The sequence below is a fragment of the Harpia harpyja genome, chromosome 12, assembly GCF_026419915.1.
Source record: "Harpia harpyja isolate bHarHar1 chromosome 12, bHarHar1 primary haplotype, whole genome shotgun sequence".
NCBI classification, from domain to species: domain Eukaryota; kingdom Metazoa; phylum Chordata; class Aves; order Accipitriformes; family Accipitridae; genus Harpia; species Harpia harpyja.
This window is the reverse complement of record NC_068951.1, coordinates 4,203,952-4,221,399: the sequence shown is the minus strand read 5'-3', so window position 1 is coordinate 4,221,399 and position 17,448 is coordinate 4,203,952. Positions and strand designations below refer to the sequence as shown.

Here is a 17,448-nt window from a genome sequence, read left to right as displayed (position 1 = left end):
ACTGTTTCTAAGGAGGGGGAAAGAACACCCTTTTCCTTTAATTTAGTTAGCTACAGATGTCTAACCCAGGCTTATTAGCGTCAAGCATAGCTACTTCTCAAAGAAAGAGATAAAGTTTCCACAACTCCCTTCTGCACATTTTCTTCCTTAAAGCTTATGACAATGAAATCCATTTATGACAAAACATGTCACAAATTTTTTAAAATTCAATTACTTAATGATTTCCTATTTCAGTAGTAGGTGCGATACTCTGTGAAATGATAGCAGAAGAGAGCCCCACTAAGTTGTCTTCCTTACCTTAGAATCACAGTGTCATTTTGCCTGTTTAAATAGCCTTCGTTGGCTAGCAAGTCTAAACGAAAGAATCTGTTGTAACCCCAGCATTCTCCAACTTCAAAATCGGAGGCAAACTCTCGAATTATGTTTTTGGTGGGATCGTTGGTGGACTGGTGAACCATTTCTACACGGTACTCATACCTACACAGGAGAAGATCACAGGTATTAATACCAAAATAAAGATGTCAGAATTGCAGAATGCGTCAAGTTTAACAGAACTGCACTTCCTGGGAGGCTTGCGTGCCCAGCTGAAGAGGTGACTCAGTCTTAAAATTTTACTGAACACTTACATAAACAGTACAAGGGGGAACAAAGTAGTAATAGGGAGCAGAGTGGTAAACCAACTCTAGGATTGAATACTAGGAGACAGATAATCTTATCGGTTGTTTTGCCAGCTTGCTTTTTGTCTCGAGAAAGCCACTGAGTAACGACTTTAGAATATTATCTTTGGGCATGATTCAAAGCTCAACGGACAACAGAAGTCCCACTATTCTTTTCAAGAGGGCTCTGCATCAGTCCCTAGCAATGCTACAGAACTTGAGGTCATTCTTTGCAAACCTCTCCAGATGCTTTGCCAATAGAAAAAAAACCAGCTGCTCTTCCTACAGGTTTGCTTACTTGGATGTCTCTGGCAATCCAGCGGACAGCTCCAAGAACACAGACAGGTAGTAGCCCCGTACTACTCCATTTCCATCCTTGAAATAAATAAAATAAAATTGAGAGGTAAATTGATTAAAAAAAGAAAGCAAAACCCAGAAAAACAAAACAAAACACCTTGATACACCCTTGAAGCTTAGAAAACAGCTTCAAACAATACAGAATTTGCAGCAGTAATCTACTTTGTATGCTACAGTTTGATTTTTAGTCTTCTGTGACCTAGAACTCTTACTGTATCTTGAAACATGGAGTTTGCATCTGGAAGCATATATGCAGTCTAGTATTGGTATCTCAGACATAAATCTCAAAACAGAGCTTTAATTACTCTATTAACATTTTAGGGGTTCAATTAAGTGGAAGACTGAATAGACAAACACTTATCAATGTACTGGAAAAACATTTAACATATAGAAAAATCAGTAAAAAAGCTCATAAAAATCTACTTAGTTTATTACAGTCCAATTCTCAAATTCTCAACATGGAAACAGCTCAGGTTAAACATTAGTTCTGAAATATTTTACATATAGCTGCATTTCAAAGCTACTTAATTTTTGAAAGCAGAGCAATTTATTTAGGAAAAAAACCCATGCAACATGAAAAAGTTAGGTCAGTTAACTGAGAAACAATATTAGAATCACCAGAAATCAAGAAAAAACATGGCAAAACCTCCATCACACTCACCTTAATCAAGGATGAAGAATGGCTCAACTTGAATCCTCTAGGTTGAAGAAACATTTCAACTTACCATTTAAAAAATAAATTTTAATGCCTTCTGACAGCACACCTTATATAGTCAATCCTGAATTTACAATACTCTGAAAACCTACACAGGGGTCCACCACTGCATTGCAAGAATACAATTCTGTGCATACATGGGCTTAACAGATTAATGCAGTTCTCTGAAGATGCCATGTAAATCACTAACAAACAAAACTTGTACTCCACCACTAAACCCGTATTTCTCCAAACACAGCTGCAGTAGCAGCCAGAGCTTCCTGGCAGCACTGACCAGACTAGTGGACTGTAAAAAAAAATAATCACACCTTGTGGGTTAACATTCCAACATTGACAAACATATTGCTTCAGAAATCTGAATATTCAGCCTACTGAAAGGACATTAGTACAACACACACGTTTTAATGTCAGCATTTGAGAACTGGAGGCACAGTAAAACAACTTTAACTAATACCTTGTCCTCCTCCCAACTTCCCAAGTAAGTATTATTCATAAACATAAATATGTAAGTTATTCTGTACCTCAGTTCTGTAAGAAACATCTGCAAAACCCACTCAGACAGAAAGGGTAAAAATATCTATTCCTATGGCATACTGGTAAGACCCATTTTTAATTGCTTTTAAATTAACCAGATTAACTATACTGACAATGTTCATGCTGGATATCTGGCAGCAGAGAGGGGATACTCCAATGGTTGGTGATCAACTCTACAACCTTATTACGTTCTTTTCATACTGCTTTTTATATACAACATGAGAAGAGACCACCTGGTGTTTCCTTACAAAAGAAGCATATGAATGCTGATTAAGTGTTTTGGATGGAATAACAACTCTAGTTGGAAATATAACTCACTGGATAAACTTTTAATCTCCAGCAAAGTCCAGACACTTGAAGAGGTGGACTGTAAACAGGATCAGCTCGCTGACGCAACGTACTATTGAGAAAGAAAAAAAAAAAAAAAAGTTTGCTATTGGGACAAAGCAAAACCCTCCATGAACTAGTAAGCTGCATACACACTTGCACTCTTACACTCTAGAACCATCCTTCTTCCTAAACAGAGCATGTACCAGCTTATGAGGCCCATCCAAAATGTTAAGTGTCCATATAAATTTATGTATTCCTTGCAAAATTATCCAATCTTTTTTTAGAAGAGAAAAACAAGTAGTTTGCCTTTATCATGGAAAACTTTTCTAGCTAACAGTTTAGCTAGGGTTAATTGTTCACCTGGTAAACAAGAGGTTTTTGACTGAATTCCTATAGCTTAGTTCCAACCCAATGGTTTTCCTGTAGAGGCTATTCTGCATTTTAAAAAATACTACTCATGTAGAGAAGAAGCAGAAAAAGCTTCCCAATATGCACAGTAATTTAAGATACATTCTTACCTGAAGTTTTCCAAGACAAATGTAGTTGAGTCATAGGCTGGAACCAATTCACTGGGAGGGGTGGGAGGGAAATAAATATATTAGAGTTGAATAACATGACATTAAAAATCCCAACTTTTGGAATCTTCAGAAGCATTTAAGATGATTTAGGTCACCAGAGCCACTGAAATTCACTAGGACTACACTGGGTTATTTCAGTACTTCTGAAAATTCCATTTATAAGCCTTCTCCCCAGTACCTCTTCATGTGACATCACACAATAAAACAAGTATTTTATGTTATGAAGGGAAGAGCAACCAAAAGCATTTAAGAGGATTTGCCCTTTTTATCTGTGATGGCTAATAATCTCTTAATATGGTGAATTTTTAATGTAAGACTCCTTGCTAGTTCTAGAAAGGATGAAACTATTGCATGGCTGAAAGCACAAAGCTTAAATGGTTTGTGTTTCAGAGCAGGAGATACCTTACTGCCATTGGAAAATGAACATTCAGATTTAAACCCTCCTCAGAGGGGCATTTAATTATTCTTTTCAGAAAACATGTCAGGAAAAAGAGTTTTGAGATTGCATTTAAAAGCAAGCCAAACTGACTTTTGCTAGAGAACACAACATTATTTGAGGAATTCTTTTAAGACCTCCTACTACCAATTTTTTGGAGACGCTTTTCAGCCAGCTAGCCTAAACTCTCAACAGACTTCCTCAGAACTCAGCACTCTTTTTATGAAGAAATGTGCTATGAAGTGATTTTGGCTGTATATTCTGAATTAAGGTGACCTGCAGAGGCATCTCATGAGAGCCTTGCAATTATATACTGAATGACCCAATAATAAGAGAAAAAGGACAAATCAGTAAACTAAGTGTAAAAGAGAAAAAAAATTGTCAGCTGGAACCCACTGTCCTGACTCCCCAGCAGGGACTACAGACATAAAATAAGGCTTGCTGGAACAGAAAAGCCTACTTGCAGCTTAGGTTACTAAGAAGAGTTAAGTTAAGCAGTTTACCATTTTCAGTGTATAAGCCTGGACCCAAATTCAGTCAGAGATATCAAATTTAACACAGAAGTGGACCAAATCATGTTACCCCACAGATTACCATTGCCATAGCTCATGTAGCTGTGAAGTATGACCACCCTTCGCTAGAGGCAGGTATCAGGCAAGCTCTCCAGCAACCTATCTATCAGCCACCTATCAGCCACTCTTTCAAATCCACATGTTAAAAGACAGTGGTACTCTCCTGTCCTAGTTTTACAAAAGGCTGACGTACATAAGAATACATCTACCTCCCAGACTCACCGGAACATCCTCCTCCACGCAGTGGTACAGTAAAGTGAGAGTTACTCTCCTCTAAGTTACTTTAAACATTTTTTAACAAGCAAAACAAATCTTTGTAAGATGGCTTTCAGGTTCAAATTACAACAGAAAGGAAACTGAATGCTTACCTTGTGAAGTCTGGGGGGACAGGAGTAGTGACAAACGAGGCCATAGGCTTCCGATGAACCTGCTGGAACATCATCAGAATCTCTGAACTTTTGGATATCAACTCACTTTTACTGCACGATCGTAACTATATGGGGAAAAAAAAAAAGAAGGAAAAAAATCCTTATGTCATTAGTAGAAACCATAGGTTTTGACTGCTTTTGTTTTTAAACAAATAAATTGCATGGCTGTCACAGCTTCAGAAAGATTACCCACAATGCAAAGTAAAATGAAGCTTGGAGGGTTTTGGTTGGGGTTTTTTTGTTTGTTTGTTTTCTTCATTTGTTTGGGTTTTATTTCCCTTGAAACTGTCAGCTCTTAAGACTAAGAATTTGCCTATGATAGCCGATAGTCATGTGTTCTAAAATTTCTGTTAGGAATTCTAATTCCGTCTCAGTCCAAAGCCTGCACAACACATCTGTGAAGTCCTGAATATTTAAGACTGTGAAATTCTACAATGAAAGTTACAGCAACTACTATGTACTTCACTTGGGTTAAACTAAAAAATATATAAGATGTCTGATTAATACTAAGTCACATCTATTACTGTGTTTAGGCAACAATAACAAAGTAAACCAATCTGGAAAGGACACTTAATTAGCCATTGGGATAATTTGCTCAAATACATCACAACACAGCAATACAAGCTCCTGTGACATTAGACAGTTCTTTCATGTTTTATTTATTCCTTTACTGCTGTATTGCCAAGCACTGTACCTTTTTTTGTCCATCCAAATTTGAACAAAACAAAGCCTATATTATCTTAAATAGCAGGCCAAAACCCCCACTTCAATCCACTTAATTCGAGATATCTTACAAAACCAGTGTAATAACAAAGGTCTTTTTTTTTTTTCCAGATTTAGGAAAAAAAAAACCCAACAAACCAAACCCAACTAATCTTAGATATTCCTTGAATAGCTAGTACTGTATTTGTAAACCTCTTTAGTAAAGGAGACAAACCTACTCTGCTTCTTGTTTATACTTTAAACATTGGAAAAACATCTTAAACTTACATTTCAAACTTTGTCAGGCTTAAGTGAGACTAATATGTACGTTTTAAAAAGTGATGTTTTTGCTGTAAGTTCTTCAAATAATTATATTACTTTCACAAAAAGAATATGAAATTCAAAGCCTCTCTTGACAAAGACATACATGATGACTTTAAATAAGCAGTAGAGACCTACACAGTTGCCAGATGTCTGCATCTTCTCACAATTTTTTTACTAACTAAACTTTTCCTCCTATTTTTGGAGGAGAAGAGGTAATGTTTCACTAGCACAAATTTGTTATTATTTTACTGGGTTTTTTCCTGCAAAAGAGAAGCAGATCTGCAGAGTTGCATACACACTGCTCTTCAGGATCTAGAAGGTCCTCACCTGGACTGCAACATAAGTAATTTCTGAATAATGTATAAGCAGAGAGCTCTCAACGACAGAACAGACAAAAAAATGCTGATGCGCGGTATGCAGGAGCACCCATCCTCCTGATGTCATCAATTCTTCAACTAAGACATTCCATCACAGGTATGAAATAAGTACAAGTGCAAGGAGAACACGATAATCACCGATCAGGTGATAAAGCCAGCTTAGCATTCTTACTGAATCAAAAGCAGTGCAGGGAACGAAAAGGAATACAGGACAAGAGGCATCACTCACAAAGAAGCTTAGCCCCCATCTCCAACTTAAAATGTCAAACTGCTGAAAGATAACTACTGGATGCAGTAACGCCTGAAGAAAGAAAACCCTTCTGTTTCCTCAGAGCAAGCAGAAATTGTTCAGGGCAAGTACAATCAAGCTCTGCAGAACTTGAAAATTTCTTTTACAAAAGCTGAACTTACATAGCTAGAAGCAAGATGAAAAAAGTGCTACCATGTCATCCTCTTGGAAAGACACATGGACAGGAGTGAAAGAACTAGAACCAGTTCAGTTTTCCTCCAAAGCACAAAGAGAAACAGAACATTTTTGTTTATTCTCCATTTATAGCCACCACTATTCATATGCAGTTGGTAGCGGCAGAACCAACAGAATCTACCCACACCGTCTAAACACTAAGTTACCTTAAACAAACACATAACCGTGTAGTTTTATATGATATTGCTATTAATTCCTGTACTAGTTTTTCAAGCAACAGAAGACCTTTCATTATTTCTAGAAGACATACTTGTTTTTAAGAAGAAATTCTGCAACCTAAGGCCACTTAAATGAAAAGATACCCTCAAGAAATATCCATCAATTAATAGTTTAAAAATAAATAAAATGATAAGAAAGGCCGATTGAGGAGGGATCTATGTAATGCTACATTTCAGCTCTTTTCACAATCACCTGATGTTCGACTTCTTGAAGCAGGGATTCCAGAAGTTCAGTTTCTTGAGTAAGCGATGTCTTTTGACCTGTTTAAAGAAAAGAAGACATGTTTAAAGAAAAAAAAAAAAAGACACGCTCACTGGATTTTAAGAAACTGAGATTTTCTTTTTTTTTTTTTTTTTTTTTTTTTTTTTTACCTGGAAGCTGCCCCAGAACCTACTCAGGTAAAGGATTTCTAAATATACCAAGGTTGATTGAGAAAGCATTTTTAAAAGCAAGCTTACATTTTTAATTAGAGCTGTAGTGAAAAACTCACTTGAGGTTAGGACAGTAATGAAACATTCTGTGTCCCAGAAATGGCAGGTTTGTTGTTTTGGGGTGCTTTTTTGGACAAAAAAAAAAAAAAAAAAAAGCAGGTTTGACTTCATTGAATTTGCTGTCATCCAGACAAGCCTCTTTTATATTAGCTGACACTCTTCTCCTAAAAGCCACTATTTCTCTTGACTTGGTTGTTTAAGTGTTTTCTTTACAAAAAGAACAAACAATGTTTAAGTGTGTTTGTGCATTTCAATTAGCATGAAGACCATGATGAGAAAGAATAAAAACCTAAGTCGCATTTGTCAGTTCTCTATCATGGAGATTTACTTTGTCTCCGTCATAGATTACATACCTGAAGAGTATTTGGCAGTTGTTAGGAAAAAAAAAAAAAAAAAAAAAAAAAGGTGTTACATGGACAAAATGTTAACCAGACATTCTATCACAGCTTTAAGACTGCTCTTTACAGTACTGGTATTTTAGTACACACAAAAACAAATCTTGTGACTGATTACTGTATTCAATATAGGCACAAAATATGTATGAATGCACGAATCCTGGATTTAACTTAAAGCAAACATGTTAAAGTACTGACATGAATTTGAAGAGGAATTTGAAACATAGCTAATATATATTTATCATGTTGTTTTGGTTTTAATGGAAATTAACAAAGAGAATAAAAGCAAGCATTATCAAAGCTAGGGACATTTTCCAAGCATGAACTTTTCAGGTTTTCTTTGGGTGGGTGACGGGGAGAGAGCGTTGATGTGTGTCTCTGTGTGTGAAGATTTCAAGAATCAGAAACATTTTCAGCACAGCTATTTTACTGCCTTATTTTTACTTCCAAGACAAGTACATAGATACAAGGTCAAGGATCTATTTGTCCGTGTACTTTGATCTACCGGTGGCATACCTTGCAAAACTAAGGTCGTAAGTATAACATTTCAAGAGTGTCTAAAGAAACTGATATCCCAAGAAGATGTCATGTTTAATATGTGCTCCTATCAATGCATTATGGAAATGAAAGCACACATGGAATAACCAAGGCACAGATGCAAAATTAGCTGAGCAAAGCATACAGAGTTATAGCCAACTGAGGAATATTCTGTCCTTCTCACTGAAAGCTACACTTAATTTTTAGTAGTGTTGCTTTAGGAGAGCTGAAGTGACCAGTCCCTGGCTAGCAAAAGTGTCAGGAACCAAAATAGCAGCTCTGATTCCAGATGCCATGTTCTTCATTTGCAGACAAGGCTGCCTGCATGCATGGATCCAAACTGTTGCTCACCAGACATCTGACTTCTAATTTTTAAAAATTACATTAAAAGGAGTATATATTACAAAGATGTCAAATTACAGAGGTGGACTTCTTTGCTAACACAAATGGTGGTATAAAAACACTTCAGGTGAAAGGTACTAAACATCTTCCAATTAGGTGGAAATGTTCTCCAAGTTATTATACAAGAGTTTCTAACAAAATACAACCAGGTTACATCTAACAACTTAGAACCGTATCACAGTAACTACATAATTAAATAAAAGCGTTGCTGTAGGCAGAAGTTTTCTGTCAGCAGTTAACCTGCTTAACACCACGAAGTGTGTAAGGAGTCATACTCCCAGGGCAAGAAAGTTTCTCAATAGATCTACACATTGTTAATATATTTCTCATACTCATAATAGATCAGGCAAATACCTACCCATTAATGTTATGAGCTTATTCTTCAGCTGAGTGTCTAACCGGGCAATCATCATCTCCACTGCATTCCTGATTTCCCGAACTCGTTCATCCTTTGCACTACGCACTGCCTCCACATTCCTCTCCTAAAACAGGGTTCAGGAAAAACATGCACAAAAACAAAGCTTTCACACTTTTACATGTTTCACTCATTTACGCGTTGACTCCACTCTTTCAGATCCCAGAAATGCCTAGGCCTCCCTAGAGTCCCCTCCAGCCCTATTTTTCTATGAGGGGAAAAAAAAAAAAGGTAATCCTGGTCTTACTGAAGCTTGCATGTTCAGAATAAGAAAACAGGAATGTGTTTTCAGATGAGCTGTATTACAGGCTATTCCTGCTGCCAGCTGTAAATATCCTTTGACTTTTACTGAATACATAAGCGTGCCCTCTGGTGGGTGACCACAGGTTAACAGTAAAGTTGAGCAACATTTTCTCATTACATAGAGATTTGTCATATGGGGATTCTTTAGCATCAAAATTTGTAAATACAACTGCCAGTTTCTCTTCTGTAACTTGGGCAGCACAGAAAAGTTACCTTCTTGGTAACAAGAACAATTTGATAAAAATTGCGCTCTTCACGCCAGAAGGTGAAGGCCACCATCCTCTCAACATTTCACAAATACAGGTAGCCCACCTGGTGATATAAGTCACATTTAAGCTGAAGCAGAGCTAACCTACCACAGCATGTGGCAAACAACTACCTGAATAATAGCATAGACAAAAACCATACGGAAACTTGTTTAAAAAACCCTTATTTTATCTGCACAAAGACTATACAATAAATGTAACAGCATTCAGCAGAACACAAAAATAATCCTTCCTAAAATACAAGAAATTGTATTGAATTGTTAGAATTCCCACTGAAACTGTCGAAGCTGAACAAGTGGATATTTGGATGTCTAACACATTTACCCTTATGGGGAAGAAAAAGGAGGTACACAAACTTCAAATCTCTAACTGGTAAGCTGCTTTACAGCCCATCCTGTAGGCTCAAATATACTTATAGTTTATTCTCCTAAAGAAAGGAAAACAAGCTTTATTAGAGTAAAGCATTTTTATACTTGTTTAGCATGGCAGACTGCACTTTTGTAAGTGTTGACAAAAAAAGTCTTTCAGAGAACTGCGCAACTCTAGCTTTTATATAGCATACACCCAAAGAAAAATTCCCTGTTAGCTAAGTCACATCATCTTCTGTCTGGCAACTACAAAACCAGTATTGAGAATATGTTAATCTTTCCACATTGTATAAAAAGAGTATAACTAAAAAGTAAAAATATCTGTCTATGGGATAATCTGATTACCTTCACAGAAGCAACAGCTTCTAAACAGGTACTGAAAACATCATGAGCATATGAAATGGCGTACTACAGGAAAACTTTAACATTATCTTGGACTGATTTCTTACCACTTCTTGCACCAAACTGATCAATTCCATGAGTCTTCTCCGAAGCTTTGCCACTTCTTCATTTACTTTTGTGACATGTTGCTCATAGATTTCTGCCAGTGGCTTAAAAGTATGTCCTCCATGCTGTTAAAAAAGAAAAAGGGAGGGGAGGAGGTGGAGAATAATAGAGCATCTCATTTTAACTTTATTCCACTCCTATTAAATTACTGGAAGAGAGGGGAAGAAAGCTGCCTAGTGTATCACTCATTTTGGAAAAGTTCCAAAGCAGATTGTATGTAGGAAGTCTGTCTTTCACTTCCCTTCATAAGAAGTCAAGAATTTGGCTTTCATACCATCAAAGCTTCCTGTCAAGAGTTATTTGGAGCCTCAACAGTCCTCCAAAAATAAACTGCTTCATTCACTGTGCAATTCTCTAACAAATCAAATAACGCTAGAAGGGTTATTTTATTTTTATTATTATTATTATTATTATTAAAACACCCTTCCCAAAGCACACTGTTAACCTTTTATATTCCAAACAATGACAGCAGCCTCTCCTTGGAATTCTCAACTGAAAGCATAACGAACAGTATGGTGAACTGTGCTACTAATACAGCTTTGAAGACATTCAAGATTACAGGCCACGATGTTTAAATAACCTAAGTGTTATCTGTATTTTCTGAGAAAGACTTCTTCCTTTGCCCGTAAAATTCTCAGCACCACCTACAGATTGTCCAAGACATCACGAAGTTTATAACAAGGAAGGTAATTTTGACCTCCTTTTGGCAAAAATTCAATTTGCCTCTCTAATTATAAACAGAAGGTATCACATTTCACAACCAATAGTCACATTAAGTTATAAATACACGTACAACTACAGTATTTGCATGGCAATTCAATAGCCGTAACAACAGTTTCATAGCATTTCTATGTGCATATAAGCAAGCCTCTTCTTACCATTCCTCCCCAAAGCGCACACTGGTGGCAGATACACTTCTTACAAGTCCAGCAGAAAACACTAAGCTTTTCATGATGATTTTCACACCTTAAATGAAAAATACACATATCATCATCAGAAAATACCTACGAATTTTCTGCAAACTCAATTTAATATTTTCACTTGTTTTGCTGCCTGATACTGAGAGTAAAGCACAAAACATCAGTATAGCTTTGCAAGAATACTACATGTATTCAGTAAATACCTTTTGTAAAATAAACATGGCTCTTAGTATTCTCTCAGGTAGTACTTCACAGAGATAGAGAGAAAGTACATTACTAAAACTGGATTTCTACCCAGCAGATAAAGGATATCGTCAACAAATCAAGCTCAGAATTCTAGAAGTTAATATTTCACATCATTAAAATCCTAATCATACACTACCTAAAGTAACCACAGAGCAATGGCTCATAAGCTTTTTGGAAAAAAATGATCTTTGTCAGTTCTTAAAATTTCAGGAACAGCATCAATCAACAAACCGAGCACAGACCAGGCCAGACCTAAAATACATGCCTCTCCATTCCCCCTCCATTAGGATTCAGGAACTTGGGGAGGAGGCAGGCATAGAACACAATGCTGCTTCTCACACTTTTCTCCCCCAAATCTCCGGCATGTATCTTCAAACACATAATAGCACCGGTAATGGGATAAAACCAGGAGAAAAGCCTGCTGACAAAGTACTGACATTTGCTCCTAGGAAGAGAATATATCAGAAAATACAGGAGGCTCCAAAGACAAGGAAGGAGAATGAACAGCAGTAACGTGACAGATACAGCAACAGTAGTGCTTTCTGTGGGACTTTATATATTTTCTTTGATCTCAAACTGAGTTTATCAATTACATTTTTGCAAGGGACTAGAAGACATCTTCTCAGAACAGCTTCTCTGCTTTTATGTGCTGAGATACCAAATCAGTACCCATAGTCTTAATGGGACTGCCAAATGAGCAAGCCATTAAGAGACAACTTACTTCAGATGTATGGTCATTAAGAAGGGCTAACTAAGAGCCTTAAGAAGTGTTACTGCCCTTCGTGTTTCTCATATCTCTCATTTACTATATTGAGTCAAACTAGAAATAGTAGTAGTTCGCTAGTCAAAGACACTGAAGAGCTTTTCTCGTTCCATTACGTACGACAGAAATTAACTCCAACTTTTAGCTGATACATTGAGCACAAATCAGCTTTTAAGTTATCAGTTTGTTCCCTGATTTTAATAATAAGCTGAAATTAAAAGCCCACTCATATAAGGCAAACTGCAAAATGCTTTATGTGAAGAATGCTCCATTTACTTGTCTTTTTCATTTTCTTCATGCTTTGTGAGATTGCACAGTTGAAGTGTATCAAGCTGTTGCGTGACCTCTTCTGCCCAACGACAGTTTACAAGCTCTCGTAGCTGCAGCGGGGCTCTGCAAGAAGCATGGCTAGAGTTAGAGCAAGAACTTAGCTCCAGGAGCTAAAAGAGAAGCATTGAAGTGAATTCAGTTAATCGATTCTACACTATTGGAAAAGTCATAGGCAAAAAGCTGAAGCTGTACTAGTTATTTAAAAAAAAAAAAAGTTTTAAGTTGATTTGCTCATTTGGGGGCTGGGTGGAGGCAGGAACCACAATGAACCACCCCACAATGACATACAGAATAGCTACATGGGGAACCCAAGAACTATTTCCAGATTTCTTGATAGGCTCCTGGATAACGCTGGGCAAATAATTTCATTTCTCAGTGCTTCTTCAATTTCTCTCATTTTTCAACCATCCTCATTGCAGTGCTTCAATTATCACCTTTGTAAAATGCAGATATATTTACCTCCTTACAAGCATTTTAGAGCTATTGATCAAATACTTCAATAGCTGAATATTTTAAAAGTTCTGCAGAAATGGTTGGTTAGTTGTTTTTTAAATACCTCCCTTCCCTTAGGGGAAAGAATATGCTACCTTCCAATTTTTGGTTTATCAAGAGCTAGAATGGCTAGGTACTCAAGAACTAGAAGTGCTAAGGAGTGCCAAGGCTTGGGAGGATGGGGTGGGGCATTGTATTAAAAAAACCAAAACAAACAACACATTGTAGCTACCTCTCAGACAAATCTGCAACACAAAGTAAGTCTCACAAATTATAGGTATAAAAAAAAAGTACACATTTCAGTCTGAAAACTGAACTTGCTGGTCTCTGACTCTCGCAAGAATATGAAGAGTTGGGAATACCATCTAGTTATTCTTATTACACCAACTACGTGCACCAAAACCAGCAGTGTAATAGGAGAAGAACAAGGATCTTGCTTAGCTTGTCCCAAAACTAGAACATATTTTCAAGTAAGTATTACACCAGGGTAAACTTTTATAGTAACTGCAGGCAGGTCTCAAAAATCAAGCTTACAAATATAGTGCAACTGCACTGAAAAAAGATCTATCATAACAGGACAGTACACCTAATTCCTGATAATTTATTTCTGATATTAAGAATACCTTACCTACAATGAGGGCACTGAGCTCTTTGTTCAGTCAGCCAACGCTATGAAGGAAAAAGGAAAAACATTTTTAAAGAGACTGTAAGAAGAGAACTGCAAGCAAGTACATTCTATTGTTAATTAGGACTTACTTCTTATTACCATCTTTCTATATTTTTTCCTTTTTTTACAGTTTTGTAATTTAACTGTTCAACCACTTAGTCACAGCAGAAGCTGCTATTTGTATCTTAGTAACAAAGCAACCACTTTTCTTTAGATGTCAGAGACACTTCAGTTAAAATTATACAGAGAATTTTAAGGTACCAAATATTCCATTAAAAACCACACACCTGGTGCTGACTCCCATAGTCATAGACTAAAGGGCATGTTTCAACAAAAGAAAGCAAAAGATAAAGTGTCTTTTTTGGAGCCTAAGTTATTCGTCTTCAAGGTAACTTACTTCTTCCTCTCGAGCTATTTATATGCAAGTTAGATACCTGCAGTTCGATGATCAAATCCACAAGGATCCTCTGAACGTTTCTCTTCCAGAAGGCTCCAAAGACAAGTAGCTGAGGAAAGAACTTCACCTGCCCACTATAACTCACAAGTGTAAAAGCTCAGCAGTTGAAGGGCTTGTATTTGTCAGCTCACTACTACATTTAAAGCTTCTCATGAATAATCTCTCACCACCCAGCAATGGTATGTCATCCAACATTCTTAATAGGTAGCGTGAATCCTTCACATATAGATCTTGTCAGAGCTTTCAAAGTGAATGATGATTGTTCCGATTTCTGGAAATACTACCCGAGGTCTGAAAACCTCGGCTGAACCCTCTCCCACTACACTTAACACGTAACAGCGCCTGGAGTTGGAACTGAAGTGTTAGGCGTTGGTAACCATAACCTTAATAAATGAACTGAGGTATTTCAGATGCTGCTTCAGCCTGCTACACCAGACTCCCTTGAGGAAGATGTAGCCCATATCTGATCATATCATACTGGCTTGGTAAGCATTTTAAAACATCTCAAATATGACAAGAGGTGATGTTATGACCTTCCAGTGCTCCACACTGACAGATGCAAAGTCAGCGTTTGATTCCTGTCCCAACTTTCGTCTTCCATACAGGCATCACTGACTCTCAAAAGATGCTAAAGAAGGGATCATTATATGTCTGTTTCTTAAAAGCAATTATTCCAGATAGTCCCTATAATTAGCACTACTGAATGCAATGCACAGACTGCCTAGTTTTTCCTCAGGGTGTCATAAAAGATTTTGAAAGGGAAACTAAAGAGCACAGAGCAGGAAAAAGGAATCCTTGGAACTCCAGGAAAAGGGGCAAGAAAGAAGCAAGAGAGCAAGAGCATGTTCATAAGATCAGTAGTTTTTAAGTTCATATATTTGCAAGAATAAACTATAATAAGCAAACTCACCCGAATACAACTGAAACAGCACAGCTTGGAGCAATGAGGACACAGACGTGCATCACGCAATTTCTCCATACAAATAAAACATCGGAATACTTCAGCAATGCTCTGCAAAGGGTAGATTATCACTATTGTTAAGCCACACACTTGAAACATATCAGAGTTGCATTTATTTTCCAGGCAGAGTGCCAGGTTTCATAAATGCAGTCCCATTCCAAACAGCTACGGAGAGCGCACCTCAGAGCCAGATGCTAAGTCAAACACCATGGCTCCCCTCCCCACTTTCTCCTACCCTACACCAGCTCTTAGCACCCATTTTATAACACTATTCTTCTTCTTCTTCAAGGAATAGTTTGTCCAGCTTATCTTTTTCCAAGTGGGCCTTTCTGTAGCCAAGATATTATTCCTGCTTGTGTTCACACGGGATTGAACAGTTGCCAGAAGAAACTGTGCTGCACCTGCAGATTCTGAACCCACGAGTTTCAATGTACTGGCACTAACTAATTCAAAAGCATGGTAAGTGCATGTATGTATTGTACAGAATGCTAACGAGAGGGGTTGAATTGGACGTGGCATTTTTTTGACTTTTGTAAGACCTGCATTCTTTTAAGGTCTACCATTAGCACTAGCGCCACAATTTCTACACCCCCTCACACCCCACCTTATTAATCTTGGGCAACAAAAATACACTTCAACATATGTTTTTACTATACCCATTTGAAGAGAGAAGCATTTTGTTCTAGAATACAACCACCTCATCCCTCTCCATTCTCAAAATGAGAAAGGTATTTTCAAATGCCAAGCTATGTTTGCTTTCTGTATCAACAGATTTTTTCACTGATAAAGTTTTACGTTCTGTATTGTACAGGAGTTAGATCCGTTCTGGCTTTAACTATGGAACTTTGAAAGATTCTTCAGATGGGCTATTTTTTTCCCCACACAGTTGAAATTATAAATCAGCACAAAAGCGAGGAATTCTCTTCAATTTACACCACAATATCTCCCATACATTAATGTCTTCTTTAATGGTTGCAAACCATTAAAACGCAATACACGGGGTTATGGGAAGTTATCACACAAGGTCTTTTAAATTCTTCTCCTATTTGGCTGCCATTAATACGGACCACAGCAATGCATGCAAGCTGCCCAGGTTACAGACAGACACCACTGAGTATTGTGCCTTCACGCACGCCAAGACGGGTTCTGTCAGCACCAGGTCTCCATCCACCTCCGATACTCCTCCAGTTCATTTTTCTAACCCTGACTATGTAAAATAACTGCGTGTCACCTAGAAATACCACCTCTTTACATCCTGCTTCCTTTCTACCCAGCTCCTCAGTGCACAGACGAGCCAAGCTCCCTCCTATGCGCATCCCTGCCCACCGCAGAGCTGCCATCTGTTTTCCGCCTCTCGGGCCGCCCGTAGCTCGGTACCGCTTGGCGTCTCTCCCCTCACACAAGGGAGGGGGACCTGTCGGGGGCTCCGCGGCCCCGGCGCCACCCGCCAAGACCCGTAAATAGGTCAGGACGCCCTGCCCCACCACTCCCGCCGGAGAGGCCCGGCCCCACCGCTCTCCATCCCCCGCCGAGGAGAAGGTGCGGCCGCCCCGCCTGCTCCCCCCCCCCCCCCCGCGGCCTGAGGGACGGGCCCCCCGGGGGAGGCAGCGCTCCCCCCACACAGCCCTTCCCGCCTCCCTGAGGGAGCGCGAGCGCAGCCGCGCCAACCGCCGCCCAAGCCGCTCACCTCCACGCTCTGCTCGTCCATGGCGGCGGCTCCACCGCCGGCGGGGAGGGGGGAGGGAAGGCTCTCCCCGGCCCCTCTCCCTACCGCACAAGCCCGGGGGGTGAAGAGCGTAAGGCGCGGGGTGGAGAAAAGGCTTAAGAGCCGCCGGGCAGAGGCTGTGCCCCGACCCCGGCCATATTCGCGGGGAGCGGGGCAGCTCCTCCCTCCACCAACCCGCCCTGCGGCCGCTGAGGGGAGGCGGCGCTTAACCGCCGCACCCGTACTGCGCAGGCGCGATGCCAGCCGGCCCGCCCGCCGCGCCGTCACGGGGCGTGGTGGCAGCTCCCTGTCAGCGGCGGCGGGACCGGAGCCCGTGGGGCGGGCGGGAGCTCCCGCCGCGGCCCGGTCGCTGCTCGGGGGATCCGCCGTCCCTCAGCTGCGGCTCAGAAGGAAGGCTGGGGGAGCTGGAGGGTCACGGCGGGTCAGCGGCGCTCCCGGCTGGGAAAGCGGGAGAGGGGTGGTGGTTGAGGAGCCTCCGGCCGCGGGCAGG

General features: G+C 39.4%; 1 protein-coding gene across 6 annotated transcripts in view; it reads right to left on the bottom strand.

Moving 5' to 3' along the window:
* The window catches only part of TRIM37 (tripartite motif containing 37), a 31,261-nt gene extending 14,099 nt beyond the window's left edge, over positions 1-17,162 (bottom strand). For 4 of the 6 annotated variants that reach the window (XR_008237688.1, XM_052804947.1, XM_052804948.1 and 1 more), the window contains exons 1-13: positions 16,920-17,160; positions 15,182-15,283; positions 13,776-13,816; positions 12,602-12,718; positions 11,275-11,362; positions 10,339-10,461; positions 8,896-9,019; positions 6,905-6,972; positions 4,547-4,671; positions 3,111-3,161; positions 2,581-2,662; positions 955-1,031; positions 298-477 (exon numbers count right to left, since the gene is read on the bottom strand). Coding sequence is in view for 5 of the 6 variants with exons in the window: in XM_052804947.1 (XP_052660907.1) it covers positions 298-477; positions 955-1,031; positions 2,581-2,662; positions 3,111-3,161; positions 4,547-4,671; positions 6,905-6,972; positions 8,896-9,019; positions 10,339-10,461; positions 11,275-11,362; positions 12,602-12,718; positions 13,776-13,816; positions 15,182-15,283; positions 16,920-16,940 (1,199 nt within the window). In the remaining variant the exon portion in view is untranslated. Of the gene's footprint in view, positions 1-297; positions 478-954; positions 1,032-2,580; positions 2,663-3,110; positions 3,162-4,546; positions 4,672-6,904; positions 6,973-8,895; positions 9,020-10,338; positions 10,462-11,274; positions 11,363-12,601; positions 12,719-13,775; positions 13,817-15,181; positions 15,284-16,919 lie in introns of all 6 variants that reach the window. The other 2 variants (XM_052804950.1, XM_052804949.1) reach the window with 2 other exon arrangements.
* Between the last annotated feature and the right edge of the window lie 286 nt (positions 17,163-17,448).